At 35.6% G+C, this 18,917-nt stretch overlaps 1 protein-coding gene across 2 annotated transcripts in view; it reads right to left on the bottom strand.

The window, feature by feature from the left end:
• lpp (LIM domain containing preferred translocation partner in lipoma) overlaps nucleotides 1–18,917 on the bottom strand; it is a 223,833-nt gene that overhangs the window by 27,307 nt on the left and 177,609 nt on the right. For both annotated transcript variants that reach the window (XM_051896418.1, XM_051896419.1), the window contains exon 8: nucleotides 3,567–3,736. In XM_051896418.1, the coding sequence (XP_051752378.1) occupies nucleotides 3,567–3,736 (170 nt within the window). The remainder of the gene's footprint in view (nucleotides 1–3,566; nucleotides 3,737–18,917) is intronic.

Here is an 18,917-nt window from a genome sequence, read left to right as displayed (position 1 = left end):
GGCCTGGTTTCTTTGTGAGTTGGTGTAATACTTATTTTTAGTGCTTACCGACTCAGGGTTTCAAAATGTTATACTTACTGTAAAGATTGATCAAACAGAAATGGAATTTTCTGCACTTTTGCTTTTGTCAACTTAGAAGTGGGTCAGTATGTGGTCCATCCTTTCTATATAAACACCACAATCAAATAAAAAATCCTTTTATAACAATATATCATTATTATTTTTTTGTTTGTTTGTTTTAAAAAGCCTGCTCTTTTACATATAAAGAGCCATGGTTGAGAAAGGTCAGACCAGGTTATTGGTGGCTGAGTGTGAACTCATTTGACTGACAGGTTTTCCAAATATGTGGTTGTCATAAAGGTCTGAAAGAGTTTGTGACATCACAGCCTTTAACACTTTGTGATGGTATTTATTTAAAATATGTTTGTGGATCTTTCTGGACCCAACTGGCTAGAACTACACCATCTGTTCTAAAAAGCATCTTTCTCCATTGATGGCCATTTCAAAATTAGCTGTGTACAAAATTAGAATGGGGATGCTAATAGCCAGCTTAGTCCATTCATTATAGACCTCCACTCAGAACTGCTAACTAAATGAATGTAATATTCTTCATGTAATCCCTTTTTGTTTCCCCACACAGAGTAGATCAAAAGTCTGCATTTCTAAACATGAATTAAAAAAAGTGTTTTGTAATAATGACACGCAAAATATGGTTCTCTAACTTTTAATGTCTACTAGCATATGTAGATGTTGCACAACACTCAGATGTGGGAAAACATGATCAGAAAGTTTGTGAACTTGAAGAAACTCCTAACTTCTAGTTCAATGAGAAATGTTAATTTCCTTGTCTTACTGTAACTGTCACTAATTTCCTTTTCTCTTACTGTTCGCCTGAAGAAATTAGAGAATTTTCAACAGATATTTTCAGCAAAAAAAAAAAAAAAAAATTGGGGGAAGGTGGACGGTGGAGGGAGAAAAAGGAGGCCCTGATTTGCTTTCCAATCTACAAAGGAAAGTAATCCTATCTGGCAGTCTAATGTGATTTTAATACTCGTGTTACATCTCAAGTGTGATTTGCCCGTGTGAATGCTTATCAGATGTGCGAGATGGAGTTGAACGTGACGCTTGGTCCTTTGCATGCGAGGCCACTGTTTGTCTAATCTTTATGCCTCTTATGGATTTGACTACCGAGCTAACAAGTGTGAAGCAGCTCATCAGGGAAGAATGAGCAGTATGACAGGAATAGGTGAATGATTATGAAAAGAGCAACGGTTTGGGTAACATTTCTGAAAGAACCTAAATCCAGGTTTTACACAGAGCCAGATGCTCCTGGCAGATCTTAGACAAGTCCTCAAAACATGGAGGTAATGAGAGCTGAAGCTAGCTTCATATGAAGACAAGGAAGCTAGAGCTTCAAAGAGCATGCAAACTAGTGCCGCTGAAGTATTTCCTCTTAGATATACGTGTGTAGAAATGTGCAGAGCGACGAGTAAACTAACAGTATGATCAACAGATGAGGTTGAAATGTATCATTGTATATTTATTTATATATATTTTTTAATTATCATTTATTTTTTTATGTACACTACCTTTTTTAAAAGTTTGGGGTCAGTAAGATTTTTTATCTTTTTATATATAATCACTGTTGGGCAGAAACCTTGTATCTCTACATTGTAAACCCTAACACTCAAAATAATTAATTCGTTTGAGTAGGACAAACTTAAATTAAACAAATTAGTTCAGTCAAATTAATTTGTATTTATCACTTTATTTGTCTTTAAAGTTCACAGAACTGATATATTTTAAGTAAACTGAACTGTTTCATTTTGAGTTTTACGAACTTTCTTTTAATTTAGACGGACTTAAGTTTAACTGAAACTGGGCTGGGATTTCTATTTCCCAGCATGCTTTACCCATGGCACGGGAGAGTGAATGCTAAAATTAAGTGTTATATAATGTTTTTTGTGCAAGATTAATGTTAAGTGGGAGATTTAGTAGTGATCAATATTTTGTTAAGCTAAATTTGAATTTCTGTTAATGTGAGTATTTGGAGAGTTACCATTCATGGTGACAAGTGGTGCATGCGTCTTGGTTTGGTATGTTAAATGCTTTATATTGCTGCACTGATTCAGCAAGTGCTAAACCATGCTATTGTTAACATGTTAGCAAACTAGCAAGTTAGCATTTTCTGAATTAGCTTGTTATAGCTAGCTAAGTTTACACTAATAAAAATGTTCACATTGAGGTTACATGAAAATTTCAAGTTAAGAAGAATTAAAATGTATGAGTAAAAAATAAAAATCTGCCAGTTCTGCTTACTTAAACTTTGAATTTCTTAACTTAAAAATTTTGATGCAACTGATTGCTTCAAATTTTTTGAGTTTGGCCAACTTACTCGGGTTTACAGTGCATATTTTGTCATTTTTATTTCTTTTGTCAGCCTTTCTATTGGTCAGCCTTAACATCTTTCTGTAGGCTTTGCAAAAACCTAGCTTGTGACTAAACCTCATAACTCCATATGATCCTCAAACCATCAGTCAAACAGTAACTCCACCCACTCTATCATGAATGAAGTGCCGCATGCAGTTTGGGCCGTCTCTGCTTGTTTGAACTATATATATATATATATATATATATATATATATATATATATATATTCGGTTTGACTGTATATAAAGACTAATGTTTTATGTATTTGAGGATCTTGAGTATCTTAGTCTAGCATTTGTCATCGAGTCATAGCTAGTACTGTTTTAAATAGCCTGTGCATAGCAGTTTCGTCTTTAATAACATGAGGTTTTAACCAAATTAAAGAAAAAAACTGATTGACCGCACAGCTACAGTAAACTTTATAACCTGTAAGTTGATAAAAAAGTAATGCGATGCACTTTCTGTCTCAGATGTGGCCATTCTAATTACGGACAAAACACTTATGTCCAAAATTCTCAGAAATTCGCAGGTCAAAAACCTCTCCTCTCCATCTCCATTTGAAACTTGATTTTGGTAATATGTTAATAATATAATGACACATGCAAGTGTCTGACTATATATACAGCCACAATATCAACTTTGACTACGCAGTGTTTACTTATTTAAAAAATACAGTGTTTTTTCCTTTTCTTGAAAAGTAGTATTTTTGAAGGAACAAAGGTTTCCTACAGAGCCCCTAATAGGACATGGTGGTGGAAAAAATGAGATGGAAGGAAAAATAATAAATCAATGTTTTGTGTTCCCCCGAGAAACTTTGTGTTCGCTCGCAAAATATTTTGAGCTCTTTGTGAGTGAACACAAAGTTTCTCGGCAGAACGCAAACATTTGAGTCCTGCCCGGGTCATGTTTCGGATAAAAATAAAAAAAAAAACTTCTGTCAAATCTGCATCATCTATTGCAGCCAAAAAAAACTAAAATAATAAAACTCACACAAACATTCATCAACATTAGAAAGAAATTACATATGCACCTGTTGTGTACCTAGCAGATATTTTGCGTGACTAAGAACTTAATCTCAACTATTAGTGTATGAGACCCAGTATATGCATAAAGAGCGTGCAGCAGATCACACTCACGATATAGCAGGGTTCGCAGTAAGCCTTCTTTTCCACGGCATAAAAGGGCTTCCCTCTGAGCTTGGAGCCACAGGTCATGCAGATGAAGCAGTCCACGTGGAAGACCTGGTCCATGGCGGTACAACCCGTCCCCTCGCCGACTACATTCTCCCCACAGCTTGCACACCGTCCTGCAAAATACAGCATTGGAATTACTGTACGAATGCAAATTATAAAAACCATAACAAACATATTCAAAATGATAAAAAATAAACATAACATGGTGAGAGAGATTTAAAAAAAAGACTGTAGAGGTGAAGATTAAATGGATAATATACAGTGTAAACAGCATCATTTGCCACTTTCATAAAAAACAATTCTAATTAAGAATAGCTATTCAAGTGGAGATATGGGTTATTCACCCTTTGCTCTCCTCCAAACCGCAAGGTTTCTGTGCCTATTTTTTTAAAAGGAGATCAGATGTTTCAACTATAAAGCAGACTAACACTACAGCTTTCAGGTTCAGAGATAATCTTGAATAAACAGTGTGTCTGTCGCCTCTTTCAAGCCAACTCTTCTTTGTGGTACAACCAATGATAACATAATCTAGTAATTGCGAATCTTGTGGATAAAAGGAATTAAAAGAGTCAATGTCAAAAGAAACAGAATATGAGGAACATTTCTAAAGTTAGGTTGATACCACCTCTAGGGAATTTACCCCTTTAAAGTGTTTGGATTTTTTTTCCTTTTTAAAAAGGGCAAAGTGATCGGTTGCCCTACAATTGTAGAAATCTAAGGCGCTTATTAAGGTCAGTCACTTAATAGAGACTGAGCTGATTTTTTGTCTTTGTGAAGAGAATTAAGATCAATGCATCACCGCTTGCGCAAATACCACCCACCATCTGTCAACTCACCCGTCACAACATGCTAAAACACATGCAACTTATCACTCAGTCACATGCGTAAAGAGCAGGGATAGCTCATTTTCAAAACCAATCACTATTAAATTCCATCGCACCTCTTCAGTCTAACCTTCCTAATAGCCACATATAATATCTCCACTGGATTGAGAATAGGATTAAACACATTGGCACATTGACACACACACAATCTTTTTATGATAAAACGAAACTTTGGAAGTGGAAAGAGCACAATCTTTGTGTTATAGGGCATCTGGTATAGCACCGAAAAAAGATCCTGATTGCATATTGTGTGACACGGCATTTGGATATCTGTAATTGAGTTGAAGCTATCTTTAATTGAGCTTAAGATGTCTCCAACTCAATGCAAAGATATCTTCAAACCAATTAATGACGCTAGCTGTTTAATTAGCAGTATCAGGAAATAATGCGCTTTAGAGCCATATCTTGTGGTGTTTTTCTTTTTACACATCTGAGGACAGATACGATCTCAAAAAAAGAGAGAATGTGAGATATTATGAATTAATTTACTTAACTTTAGTTCTGTAGTTCCTCATTTTTCTTTTCTCTTTCTTTTGTGCTTCATTTAAGCCTGTTTTTAGAAATGATACACTCTCTGACTGCAATGAGAGCCAGAGTTCAAGCTTGTCACAGACAAAAGGCGAAGCAGTGAGCAGGAGAAATATCAGACACGCTCCCATTTTCACTGCTGAAGCTGTCGGCGGCATCAACAAAACAGACTGAACTTTTCCGCTCTTCAGATTAGATATCAAAGCTGAGCTGAATATGAGCACCTCTTCTCAACAAAGTTTTAATCGTAGATAATTCTCCTCATGTGTGTGGATTAACATGGGGATTTCTGTTCAGTTTGATCGATGCATTGCAAAAATCAGTACTTTTATCTTGTTTTCCAGAAAATAAATAAATTAAAAAAAAAATATTAAATAAGATAAATTTACTTATGATGCAAAACTGTGAGATTAAGAGAATACATTTTGATTTAAAGGGTTAGTTCACCCAAAAATGAAATTTCTGTCATTAATTACTCGCCCTCATGTCGTTCCACACCCGTAAGACCTTCGATCATATTTTTGATGAAATCAGAGAGGTATATGACTTGTCCATAGACATCAATATAATCAACACTTTCAAGGTTCAGAAAGGTACTAAAGACATCGTTAAAAATGTTGACGTGACGAGACGAGAATATAATGACACAGAAGAGAAGATATTGTTGAATAAAGTCGTTATTTTTGTTTTGTTTTTGAGCATAAAAAGTATTCTCATCACCCTTTAAGTTCTTACCACTGTAAATATCGGAAAAAAAAAAGTTAATCTGTATTCTCTAACAAGTCATAACATCCTTGACTTTAATATTAAGCTATTTTGCTTCTCAAGTAAATGTACACTACCATTCAAAAGTTTGGGGTAAGGGTTTTTGTAATTTTATTTCACAAGAATGCATTAAATTTATCAAAATTGACAGTACTTTTAAAATGTTACAAAAAAAATCTATTTCAAATAAATGATTTTCTTTTTTTTAGTTCATTAAAGAATCCTGAAAAAAATGTATCACAGTTTCCACAAAAATATTAAGCAACTGTTTGCAACATTGATAATAATGAGAAGTGTTTCTTGAGCACCAAATCACCTTATTAGAATGATTCCTGTAGGATCATGTGACACTGAAGACTGGAGTAATGGCTGCTGAACATATTAAAATAGAAAAATGTTATTTTTAAGTGTAATGTTATTACTATTTTGGGTCAATATTACTATTTTGGATCAAATACATGTCTTGGTGAGCATTACATTTGTAAAAATTCTTACCAACCCCAAACATTTGAACGGTAGCGTATCTTGTTTTAAGATTATTTTTTATTTTTATATTATATTATAGTTTGCAGTGTGTGAAGACAAAAGCACTTTATGATTGATTCTGTAGGTAGTGGAATAACAGCCATACAGACCATTACTTCAATTAAAGGCACTGTGAAATGATCCGACACAAGGTTTCCATGAATTGTCACACCTGTCTATGAAACAACAGCATAAAAAATGAATGTCATGTTGATTAATAATTACCACTTAGCTCTATGTTGTGTGCCCCATGTTGAACTGTCACTAAAACTAATGTGAGCTACTTCACTGACGCTGATCTTTAGATAATTTCCACTCCATCCCCGCTGAGCTGTACCTGCAGCAGGGTTCCGCTGAGGAACAGCACAGAGCAGGCGGAGGAAATAAAGTGGAGCCGTCTGCCTGCCGCAGCTCCCCAGGGGACCTGTGGGGGTGGGTGGAATCCCAGGCAAAGGTAATCACTTCAGATGGGCTGAAACAAGAGCGGCTCTGGATCACAGGCCCCTCTGAGCCAAACAAGTGTGTGAGAGAGACAAGCACAGAAAAAGAAAAGAGAGAAAGTGAAAGTGGGAAATACAGCCAAGGAATGAGCGCAGGTCACCCTCAAAGCCTAAGTGGAGGAAACCGTTCGGAAATCCTCTTTACCCTTAGTGGAGTGGGAATGCCTTGGACTCACAGGATGTACAAGGAAATCCTCAAATGCCTTTAGAGCATATAAGGTCACTTTTGTTAGATGAAGGACCAGTTCAACAGTAAATCCGGACCACCTAACACTCAAATCTGGTAACAACTACCTATCTAACCTCAAAACAATTACCTACAGTTTTAAGTACTGTACTAACTATCCTTATGCCCTATATCTTAAAATAAATAGCCTCACTTTTACAGATACATAACTCTGCCATAATTAAGTTGAAAACTAGACTTAGAAAGCTAAATGAGCTGAATATTTGCTAAGTAAAACATTAGACCTCCAGCTTAAATATATTAACAAATAACTGTAAGTTATGTTATAGTCAACAGACACACTTTATCACAAATTATAGAGTTTACAATTATCACAGTTAACATTAATCAGCAACACAAGATTAATTTAGTCACATTTTTTCAATGTTAGTGCTTTTCAAACTGGGGTCAGAGGAAGGGTTTCTATAGAGAGTCTGCATAAAATTTGAGAGGAAAAAATTCAAAAGTTACTGTATTATCTGTAAATGACTGTAAATGTCAAAGTTACTGTATTATCCTAAGATATCCATTCAGTGCTTCATACACTGATTTTTATATATAATTTCATATTACTATTTTTTTTCTGCTTTCTAAAGGTTAGAAATACAAAGATTTAAACCCAATTATTTGATTATATTGGCAGCCACTGTTTTAACATATATATATATATATATACACACACACAGTATCTCACAGAAGTGAGTACACCCCTCACATTTTTGTAAATATTTTATTATATCTTTTCATGTGACAACACTGAAGAAATGACACTTTGCTACAATGTAAAGTAGTGAGTGTACAGCTTGTATAACAGTGTAAATTTGCTGTCCTCTCAAAATATCTCAACACACAGCCATTAATGTCTAAACCGCTGTCCACAAAAGTGAGTACACCCCTAAGTGAAAATGTCAAAATTGGGCCCAATTAGCCATTTTCTCTTCCTGGTGTCATGTGACTCGTTAGTGTTGCAAGGTCTCAGGTGTGAATGGGGAGCAGGTGTGTTAAATTTGGTGTTATCGCTCTCACTCTCTCATACTGGTCACTGGAAGTTCAACATGTCACCTCATGGCAAAGAACTCTCTGAGGATCTGAAAAAAAGAATTGTTGCTCTACATAAAGATGGCGTAGGCTATAGGAAGATGGCCTCCAAATCATGGAGGCCATACAAAGTACCAGATGTAGTAGTTTTTTGTTGTGGGGTGTACTCATTGCATCACCCTAATTTGAGTAAAACTGAAAAATGTGTAATCTGTTATATTATTAACCTTACTTTCATGTTATAAGTTAAACAGATGTTATATTAAACTTAGTCTTGTTTCAAAGGGGGGTGTACTCATTTACGCTGAGCACTGTGTGTATATATATATATATATATATATATATATATATATATATATAAAAACCATCACAATAATTTGTCGTTTTCATCCTTTTGTTTACTATATTTATTTGCTTGGTCGGTGTCGTTGTGGGTTTTGTTTCTTTTGTGGTTGTAGGCTATAGGACCTATTGAATAACTGAAATCATTTGGTGAAGTGATATGGAACTGTAATGCGGTCAAGACCTGCCTAGAACTACTTTAGCCGGGCGTTTCCCTGAAAATAATTGCACACCTTAGAATGTTGGTCAACCAATCAGATTCGAACATTCAACAGCCCTGTAGTATAAATATATATGACTGATTTGTGTGTGTGTATATATATTTGGAGATTAGAGTTAAAAAAAATATCTTTACTGTAGAGTAGGTTTTGGCTTTAGTACAGTAGTCTTAGGTGGAGATGCTGGTTCTGATAGAAAGGTGTCAGAATACACAGTGCATCGTTTTTTGTGTATGGGGCTGCATAGAGTATTTGGCGATTAGAGTTAAAAAAATATATTTTTACTAGGTTTTGGCTTTAGTACAGTAGTCTTAGGTGGACATGTGATTACAGATCATTCAGCAACACTTGTCTGTAGGTGTATTTAGTCATTGTTATTTAGCAGTAGTCCTGTTTCCACAGGCTATAAGTCACAAAATTGGAGTCAGTAGGGATTACAGTTAGAGGACCCACATAAATTACATCAGCAGCTGCAAAGAAATCTTTACAGACACAGAAACAGTCACACAAATATATTATGTGAAGCCTAATCTGCGCAGGCAGGAGATCAGCAAGTCACATGTTCACAACTGTCTCTGTAAATGTGGGGCCTAATTGTTGTTTGACTCATTTGTAGCCGCAAACATCTCTAGTGACTCACAGTAATTTTTAGACTGAGCTTAATAGAAAAGTTTATTTACTTCATAGAGAAGTTTATTTTTCAGTTTATAAATTACCACATTTTTACTATCAGCTATTCTGTAACTGTACAACCGCCAAGCCATGATCTGCCCTACAAATGCAGGAATCATGTAACTCTGTGAAATCATGAGATGAACGCAGTTTTCTTTCTTGCGTGGGCTGGACATAACGAAGGGACAGTCCCTTTCCCCCCCAACAGGCTCCTAAAAGCATTGGACCTTATTATACTTGTTAGTTGCAGGTGGTATTAAGGGGAAGGACATTCTTAAGTTTCCTGGAAGATGAAGACTGTGAATTTTAAATGTGTTTATCTGCTGAAATACAGTAAATGACCTCAAAACTAAAGGCCACAAAACTTGAACAAGTTTAAAAAAAAAAAAAGGTATGTAAAATGCTTATGGGAAAACCATTTTGGATTCTACGATTAAAATAGAAAAAACAAATTGTTATACATTAGTGATTCTGGTGCACAGCTTTAACATATTTGTAATAAAAGGCCACAACCCGATTTCTGCATAATAAAAGTACATCTCTATCCAACTCAACGGCTTTTGAACACCCCCCCCCCCCCCCCCTTACTTCCAGAAACTGGGCAGAGAGAGCTCATGAAAGAGCCTTCGCTTTCCCTTGTGTCCCCTGCTCTGGGAATGGAAGGCAAGTCTTCATATTAAAACTTCAAATAGTTCTTTTGTAACCAGAAGGGGTAGGAGTGGAAGAGTTCATTTACACTTTATACACTTTCTCTTCTGTCTTCACCATCCCTATGAAGCCTCCATTCTTTCTTATATGCAACCTCTGAAAAAAAAGGAGAAAAGAAGAAATAAAAAGGATGGAATGAAGGAAGAAGAAAGAGGGCGAGTGTGTTGCTCACAAGCCTTGTGAAAGGCTTAAAGCGGTTAGGCATTTTAATTGGATAAAAGGAGAAGATTAAAGAGTTCTTGACTACGTTCCATAAATAATTGATTTCTAATGTATTTGTGGTGGCAGGCAGATGCTGTTGTTTGGCGATGGTGAATGTTTTGAGTGGCAGGCCTGCTAAGATTTCCTGCACATCTCCGTCTCGCCGCTCTTTGTTTTTTCACGCTGCGATGCAAGAGAGGTGCATGAAAGGCGGCGCGAGCGCGAGCAGCAATTTTGATCTTACATCGCCGGAAATCAAAGATCATGCGTGTAAAGAGGGAACGCAAAGAACTTTTTTGTGGAAGGCCAAACTTTCCTGACTCGCTAAGAAAAGAAGGTGTGATTCTTTAAGGAGGAAGCGCAGCCTTCTCAGTACTGGAAGACAAAGCGCATTGCGACAATGTGCATGTAAACAAATAAACACAACAGATCCACAACACATATTCTGGGCTTGCAAGAACTTTGTTTCTTCAGAAAGAATATTTTGCGGTGTAAACAACAGAGCGTTATTAGACAGAAATAGTAGCAATAATGCAACACAGATTCCCACAGATGGAATTCATCTTGTTTTTTAGGAACAATAGCAAACAACACATTCCTGCAGCTGGAGTGAAAAAAATTAAATGATTTAAAAAACATCTGTTTCAACAGCGAATTCCGCTCCAGCAAATTATGCTGCTCTAATTCACAAATTTATTACAGAGCAATGTTACCAAACACACCCCCCCCCCACACACACAAATGCTGGGGAGGAAAAAATAAATCTGTTGTGACAGGGTATGTGTGCAAAGAAAGAAAAAAAGATACAAACTCATGCAAAATGTTTATATATTATAGATTTCAAACAAACATTATGAAGTCAGTGTGATGCTCATTTTTTTGTCCTATACGTTCATTTATTCAAAATACAGAGAAAAAAAAAAAAAAAAAAAAAAAATCACACATACAATGAGTTTAATGCACCGCTTTTATGAGCATAAATAACCTCTATTCTAAGATTAATTTAATTTTTTTTAAGGGGCAACTTTCCTGATATCATATTGAAGAAAAAATTAAAAGAATGAAATACATGAAAAGAAATAATCTTTTATTATTATTATTTTGGGGAGAAAATGTTTGACTGCCTTTTAATTTCTTAAAAAAAAAAAAAAAATGTTTGACTCCTAAAAGATGTAATATTTATGAATGAATATTTCATAAAATAAGTAAATCTTATGCTCATTAAGGCTGCATTTATTTCATAATAAATACAGAAAAAACAATAATATTGTGAAATATTATTACAATTTAAAATTATGGTTTTCTATTTTAATATACTTTAAAATATAATTTATTTCTGTGATGCAAAGCTGAATTGTCAGCATCATTACTCCAGTCTTCAGTGTCACATGATCCTTCAGAAATCATTTAATATATTTTAAAATATATTAAAATAGAAAACCATAATTTTAAATTGTAATATTATTGTTTTTTCTGTATTTATTATGAAATAAATGCAGCCTTAATGAGCATAAGAGACTTCATTCAAAAACATTAAAAATAGTAATGTTTCCAAACTTTTGACTGGTAGTGTATATATATATATATATATATATAAATATTTGTATTATAAATGTAAAAAAAAATTAAAGGTTTTGGCAAATATGTTATTAATTTTTACTTGAGAGTTCAAAACATGACATTTGTAGTCATTCAAATGCTACTTTTCTGGAAAATGAAATAAAAGTTTTTTCAAAACTAAATGAGCCAGCATAAATGCAATATTTCTAATAGCAATATTAACATTATTACAATATTTCTCACACATTTGTTTTTAAACATACTCTTTTACATTGTCATAACGGAGTGTTAAAATTTCTTCTTCTTATGTTTTCCCTATTTACTCCTCCTGTCTTTTCTGTGTGCATTCATTCCAAAGGCCTTCTACGCAGCTGTACGACTGGTTTTACTCCAGATGACAAAAGGAATGGGTGTCATCAATGTGCTTCAATCTCTCAATGCCCCTTACCCATAACCCCCTGTAATCTCATTCCCATAGCAGCAAATGATGATGAGGCAGAATGGGATGTGACTCCGGAGCAGGGGGGAGGGGGGATGGATGGTTACATGCCACAATGCATTACCTCTCAGTGTGTCAGGCCTGCAGGGCAGCGTGCAGATGACAGAGAGGGTGTGGGGTAAACGTATGGGTTACATGTCCTGGAAGTAGGTGGGAACTTTGACATGGACAGGTGCCAGGGTGTAAACAGGCCGAGTGAACAGAAAAAAACATGAGAAAGCGAGATAAAGAAGAGGGTTGGAGCGTGGAGGCGAGTAAATGTGTTGGACTGCATGTTCGTGTGGCACAAAACATTCTTTTTTGGGGTCAAACGCTCACCCACGAATGAAATCTAGCAACATGATTCATTGTAAGCCCTCCAGCTCCTTAAACTAGGCCTGCAACGCAGACAATCTTGCAAGCCTCAGTGGAGCTGTCTCAACAAGGCACAATCGCCGACCCGCACTCTCCGACAATGAAGGTTCGTGTTAGATGATATCACCTCACATGAACTATCGTGGAAACCGGCCCTCCCTGACCATCTGAGGTAGGAGCCGGGAGAGGAGACAGAATTATTGCTGGGGAAAGGAGCAAGAGAGAAAGTGAAAAAGGAGAGACAGATTTAAGTGGCACGCCACACTCTGATGTGAGACTAGAAAGCAGTGTGTCCTTGGTCCTGAAGAGCTGAAACAAACACGCCATACAAGAATAAAAAAGGCAAGAAAGAAACAGCAGCCGATACTCGTGTGTCTGGAATAAAAAAATGCAGGATCCAGACAAGGAATATAACTATATATTCAGGACCCAATTTAATTATTTAAAAGAACAGTTCACCTAAAAAGAAAATGCTGTCATGATTTACTCACCCTCATGATGTTCCAAACCCAACTTTTTCTTCCGTGGAACAAAAAGATTTATCATGCTCCAAAATAATACAATATAATATACTGATGTAGACACATAGCCCATTTAGTTGTATGGCAGTGGTTATCAACCGGGGGGCTCAAGGTACTGTAACTTAAACATATTTAATTAATAAACTATTATTAATATATTCAAATAATCTAACTCTAATCTAAATTAAAATGTTTTTATTGCAGAACAAACCATTCTTGAAACTTCAAAAATAAATTATGGTTAGTTCATTTAATATGTCAACTCTCACAGTAAATAATAATAATAAAAAAAAAAAAAAATAGCTTTGTCGTAATAACAGCAGAAATACCGGAAATATTTTAGTCTTTATGGAGGTGCCTTCAAATTTTTTGTTGGGCAATGGGGGCCTTTAAGTCAAAGTAGGTGAGAACCACTGTTGTATGAGATGTTTTTATGGTACTTTTGTTACTTTTTATAGTCCTTTTTGAAGATAAAATTCTCTAGGCCCCATTCATTGTAACTGCATGGAAAAGAGCAACCAGTACATTATTAAAAAATTCTCCTTTTGTGTTCCACAGAAGAAAGTAATATAGATTTGGAACAAATTGAGTGAACAAATGCATTAAGAAACAGTTGACTGCTAATCTGAATATTGGCAGATATGGCCCTAAATTCATAGTAGGTGAAAACATGGACTTTATCAGCACCAGCCATTCAAAGATTTTCATGATATGTATGTTATCTTCAGCAGACTCAGTATATGAACAAGCATCAGGTTGCACCTCTCAAGGAGGTGAAGAGTTAGTGGAGAGGGGAGTAAGAGGCCAGAGTCCCTCTCAGTCGACATTGATTCTTTTAGAGGGGGATGGAGTTTGTGTTTATTAGGGATAAGTTAACCAAATCAACACAATCACAAACTGAATAAAGTCACAATGTACACTTGTATAATCACCCAGGATTTGAACTCGGGACTCAGTAATCTCATTATGAGTAAACATTCAATTTTTTTTGGTCAAAACATGATTGTTGCCAATTTTTATTTATTTCGTAATTTATTTGCACTGCCTTTAAAATGAAAAATTAGTTATTTCAGACATTTATATGTAGTAAATATATTCTACATGTACCAGAGTTTAACTGTTCCTAAGTCTTCCAAGTCTAAATTGATGTTCTTATCATTTGACTTACAGAACATATCCCATTTGCAAAGCCCTCTCAGCTTTGTCTATTTCTTCAAATTCAACATGAAAATCACTTTTTTTTTTTTTTTTTTTTTCAATTTTTCTTATGAACAAGAAAAAACCAAAGTGCAACTGTGGAGTCTAAAGTATCAGTTCTCAGCCAAGTTTCAGTGTTTGTTTTCTCATTCACTCTTGGTCAGTTGCTTGTCTATTTTATTAACCAGAGACTTTACATTGCCCAAGGCAGGTAAGGTCTGGATCTTTTCCTTTTGATTCTACACAAGCTTTCTTTCCCCAGCATCACCATGGGAACCCATTGGCAGCCTGTAAACAAAGGATGCTTCTTGTAGTTTGGCATAACTATTCATGCTGTCCATTTTGGAAAAACATATTACAAATTTCCAAATGGCAATAAAACATGAAATATTTTCAGCTATGTCCCGTGTTTGTAGTTAGTAATGATCTGATGTAATGATACAGTAATATGTAAATATGTTGCAAACATAAAATATAACAGTTGTAACACTTTTGTGTGCTGTGTTTTTGTGCAAAAACCTGTTTTATTCATTAATTACCCATAATCCATCTTAACTCTCAGGGGTCGGCGTTGGCGATACCACCTCAGTTTTTTTCTTACTATTGCGAAAGGGACTTTAAATACTCCATCAATTTTGGACATACAAACAAGAGTTATACATCATTCAAAACTGTGAAATGTCTTTTTTTATTTGTGTACACACACAGTAAAAACAAAATGTTGTGCTTTTTGCAAAATAAAGAAAACTAACATGCGCGATCTGCAGTCTCTTTCTCAATGAAGTCCATTCTGATAGTTGTTAGAAAATGAACTTAGTGAATACTTATCACACAAACATTAGACATATGTCTAAAGAAACGTTGAATTGTCAGGTTTTAAATAATTTAAGTCAAATCAAAAACAAATTTTCTCTTTTTATGTATCTGTTTGAAAAGCGAGAGATGTCAGTTGCGAGAGATGTCAGCGATCCATGCAACAGACAGTCAACTTGATCAAGCCGATGATTGTGAATGGTAAATTTTTTTTATTCTTAAGTTCTTTATTCTAATCATGATATAGTGTCTGTGAATATTAAACCGCAAAAAGACTGTTTAAATACGAATCCTGCATGTTCTGTGTGTCTCTGTGTGAATGAATGGTAGCAGATACGCGGTTTCATTTAGGCTACTACACATAGGCTAATAGTAAACATGCCATATTGGCTTTTCCCAAACTATATTGCTATACTGAGATGAGTAAAATTGACTGAAATATGTAATAAATACTGAAATAAAGTGTGCTATCAATGTATTAAATTGCACATTAACATTTATAGGCTCTATAATATAAAAAATATTATACATAAAATGTTATATAGAGGTATATATGAATATGAATGTCCAGACAAGATTTCTTTGACCTGTTTTGGACAGATTATGAAGTGTTTACTGTGAAATAGCCTAGTGCCACATCAATGAAGCTTTTGTTTGCAATGAATGATGAAAATTCAGCTTTGCATCAAAGAAATAAATTATATTTTAAAGTATATTAAAATAGAAAACCATTATTTTAAATTGTAATAATATTTCACAATATTGCTTTTTTTTTCTGAATTTTTGATCAAATAAATGCAGGCTTGATGAGTATGAGACTTCTTTCAAAAACATTAAAAATAGTAATGTGTCCAATCTTTTGACCAGTACTGTATGTAATTTAATACTGTATTATTATTGCACATGATGTGCAATAATACGTGCATGCATGAGATCATAAAAATCATGTTTTCTGTTGAGAGTGGACATTATATTAACATCAATAGTTGCTATGATCCTGTTATCATCATGCTCACAGTTTTTTTTTTTTTCTTTTATCTCACAGATTTGACTGCATGAATATGATGGTGAGATCACTGACTGGAAGCAGGAAAGTTTTTTTTTTTTTCTTTCCTCCAGTGCATAGAAACACCAAACACCTTTGAATGCCAGTTAAGTGATGTTCACTTATATCTTTGAACAGGATTTATTTCCAGGTAAAACTGTGTACTCAAAATGTGCCATTGATTCTAACTTATATCGTTAACTATATTCTAAATAAACTACAAAATAAACTACTTTGTCCTCAGATTCTTTAGTCCCCTCTCACATACCTAACTGAAAGGCTCATTATGCGGCTCATTATGTGGGTCATTGTCTCCTCAGGTATGAATCACAACATTATTCACGATTATTCACACCTTAATGCATACTGTCTTTCTAAACAAAAAGTGTCTTACAAAATTTAAATTAATATATTGTTTTATGTGAATGAGTAGGCAGGTTTATTTTCACATCATTTTTAAGCAAAAATTCTAGACTTCAACATTAAGTACCCAGAAGTCTCGTGGACACATATTTAGGCGCAATCCCATTTCTACCTCCTTTCCCCTACCCCTTCGTTTTGCGCATTCACGTGAAGGAGTAGGGGTGTCTCGATTCTCTTTTGGCAGGAGTGGTAGGGGTAAGGGGAATGGCCAGATAGCCCTTCAAACGAAGATTTTTCGGGACCACACTTCGAACGAAGGGGTATGAGAAATTTCCCTGCATACAACGACTACCGTGCTGCTAGAATGCGTGAATTGATCATGGTAGTGATATTTCCACTCAGGATCGATCATTTATGTGTTACCTGGCTGCCAGTTTCTCCGTAGCTTGCTAAACGCGCTATTTGAGTGATGTCAACACAAATGAGTAATACAGTTAAAAGAAATATCTGGTCATCCTCCATAGCTATTTACATCTAGTATCGTATGTAAACTCTTGCATTACCAAGGCAACAACTGACTCCGTTGTATTACTTTGCAAAGAGGTCTGTTATCGCAGCACCACAGTAGAAAACGAAACCATATCCGTACCAGCCGGCTCGGCACGGAATGGAACGGTTAAACAAACAGCTTGGCCCGATGGAAAAGAGGCTTCACCAGTCTTGGGAAACTCGAAGGCTTATATGTTTTCGAACTGAAACCGAGCACCGTCCAAAATACAGTGCAAAACAACGTTCGGAGCAAGTAATCTGTTAAACGTGCTTGCGCCTGATTTCTGTTGATATGCGCACTTCATTGCTGTTCATACTGGTTAAATGTTACAGGACACTAATAAAAGAAACTAGGTATGATGACGTGTGTAATGGTGTAGTAGTGGTGTCCCATTTCTTAGGGGAATATTTTCACCTCTACACCTTGCCACTCTGTTTCAAGGGGCAAGGGGAAGGGCGAAGGGGTATAAAATAGAATTGGGGTTGGGCCTTAGTATGTGTTTTGTGGCCTTATTTCAGTGTTTCATTATTCACTTATTTCATTTTTTGTTTTTTCAATAACCACGCATAAATGTTATTCTCTCAAAAATACAAACATGTACATACATGTTGCTCACATTTTATGGTAGCCTAGTTCATGCTGAATACAGTGTAATGACACTTTTGCCATTAATATATTTATAAGAAACTGAAAAAAGCACAAATGTCAGGGCATGTCAAAACTTCTCCTCAGACCCCAGAGGGTTAACCAGATGCTAAATTCTCTAAAATATTGCTGTGCAAATTCCACACTGGTTTTGGTGGCATGTACCTGATTTGTATAATTCCTTCAGTGCATTGGGTGCTAAAAAATACAGACAACGATAAACTGCATCCACCTTCATTGCAGGGCCTTTATTACAAGATTTTAAGTGCCACTATACACGTTTCTTAAAGGAAAATAATAAGCATGATGTGAAACATCTGAAGCTTACGGCATGTATCAAATGCACTTTTGTATAGTTGCAACTTTAACATGGCGTGTAGTAGTGTTTCTGCAGAAACCGACATGTTTGCCTGCACACTGAAACTTCTCTGGTATGAGAGAGTCAATGTAGTTCTTGACCTGTTTTAGGGTTACAGCACTTTACCATGCCATAAATCCCTTGTTTTCACACACGCACAAGTGGGAGTGAATTTTAAAGCACACTCCTGAGACTTCGCTAAGGGCAAGTGTGTAATATGTAAATGCTCAACCAGAGTATCTAGGACAATGCACAACGCTCTTTGATAGAAAGCTCTATTAATACACTCCGGGACACTGTAGCCTTCTACAGAAGTGTTGATAATGTTGCGTTTGAAACACAAAGCTGAATGCCACTTGACCCATTTACTACAGTCCAATGTCTGGGGTCTCACATACTATGTGTTCAAAAAAATCTCAAACTCTTCCAAGTTTCTTCATCAAGTTTTCATGGCAAGATGTCTCATAAATTATGAGAGCATCTCCAGCTGACTTTAGAAAAACGCTGCAATTCTCGACTCCTAACCACAGCACAAAGAAAAAAAGTTTTGGTTGACCGTTGAGTCATTCGCCTTTCGAAATCTTTAATCAGATTTTTCGGCATCTTTGAAAATTGATCTGACGCATTTTTGCACCCCAGAAGTTTTTGGAGAGCCAAACTGTGGAGCTAAGGAATTGCTCCTCATCTAAACTCTTCTGAGAGTTCCCTAATGAGTTACACAAACTCAATCTCTCTGAGCACAAAAAAGAACAGGATCTCTTGCAGAGTACAGTGAGACAGAA

This window comes from Ctenopharyngodon idella, chromosome 6 (assembly GCF_019924925.1).
Source record: "Ctenopharyngodon idella isolate HZGC_01 chromosome 6, HZGC01, whole genome shotgun sequence".
NCBI lineage: Eukaryota > Metazoa > Chordata > Actinopteri > Cypriniformes > Xenocyprididae > Ctenopharyngodon > Ctenopharyngodon idella.
Note: the sequence above shows the minus strand (reverse complement) of the source record. Positions and strands in the feature narration are given on the sequence as shown.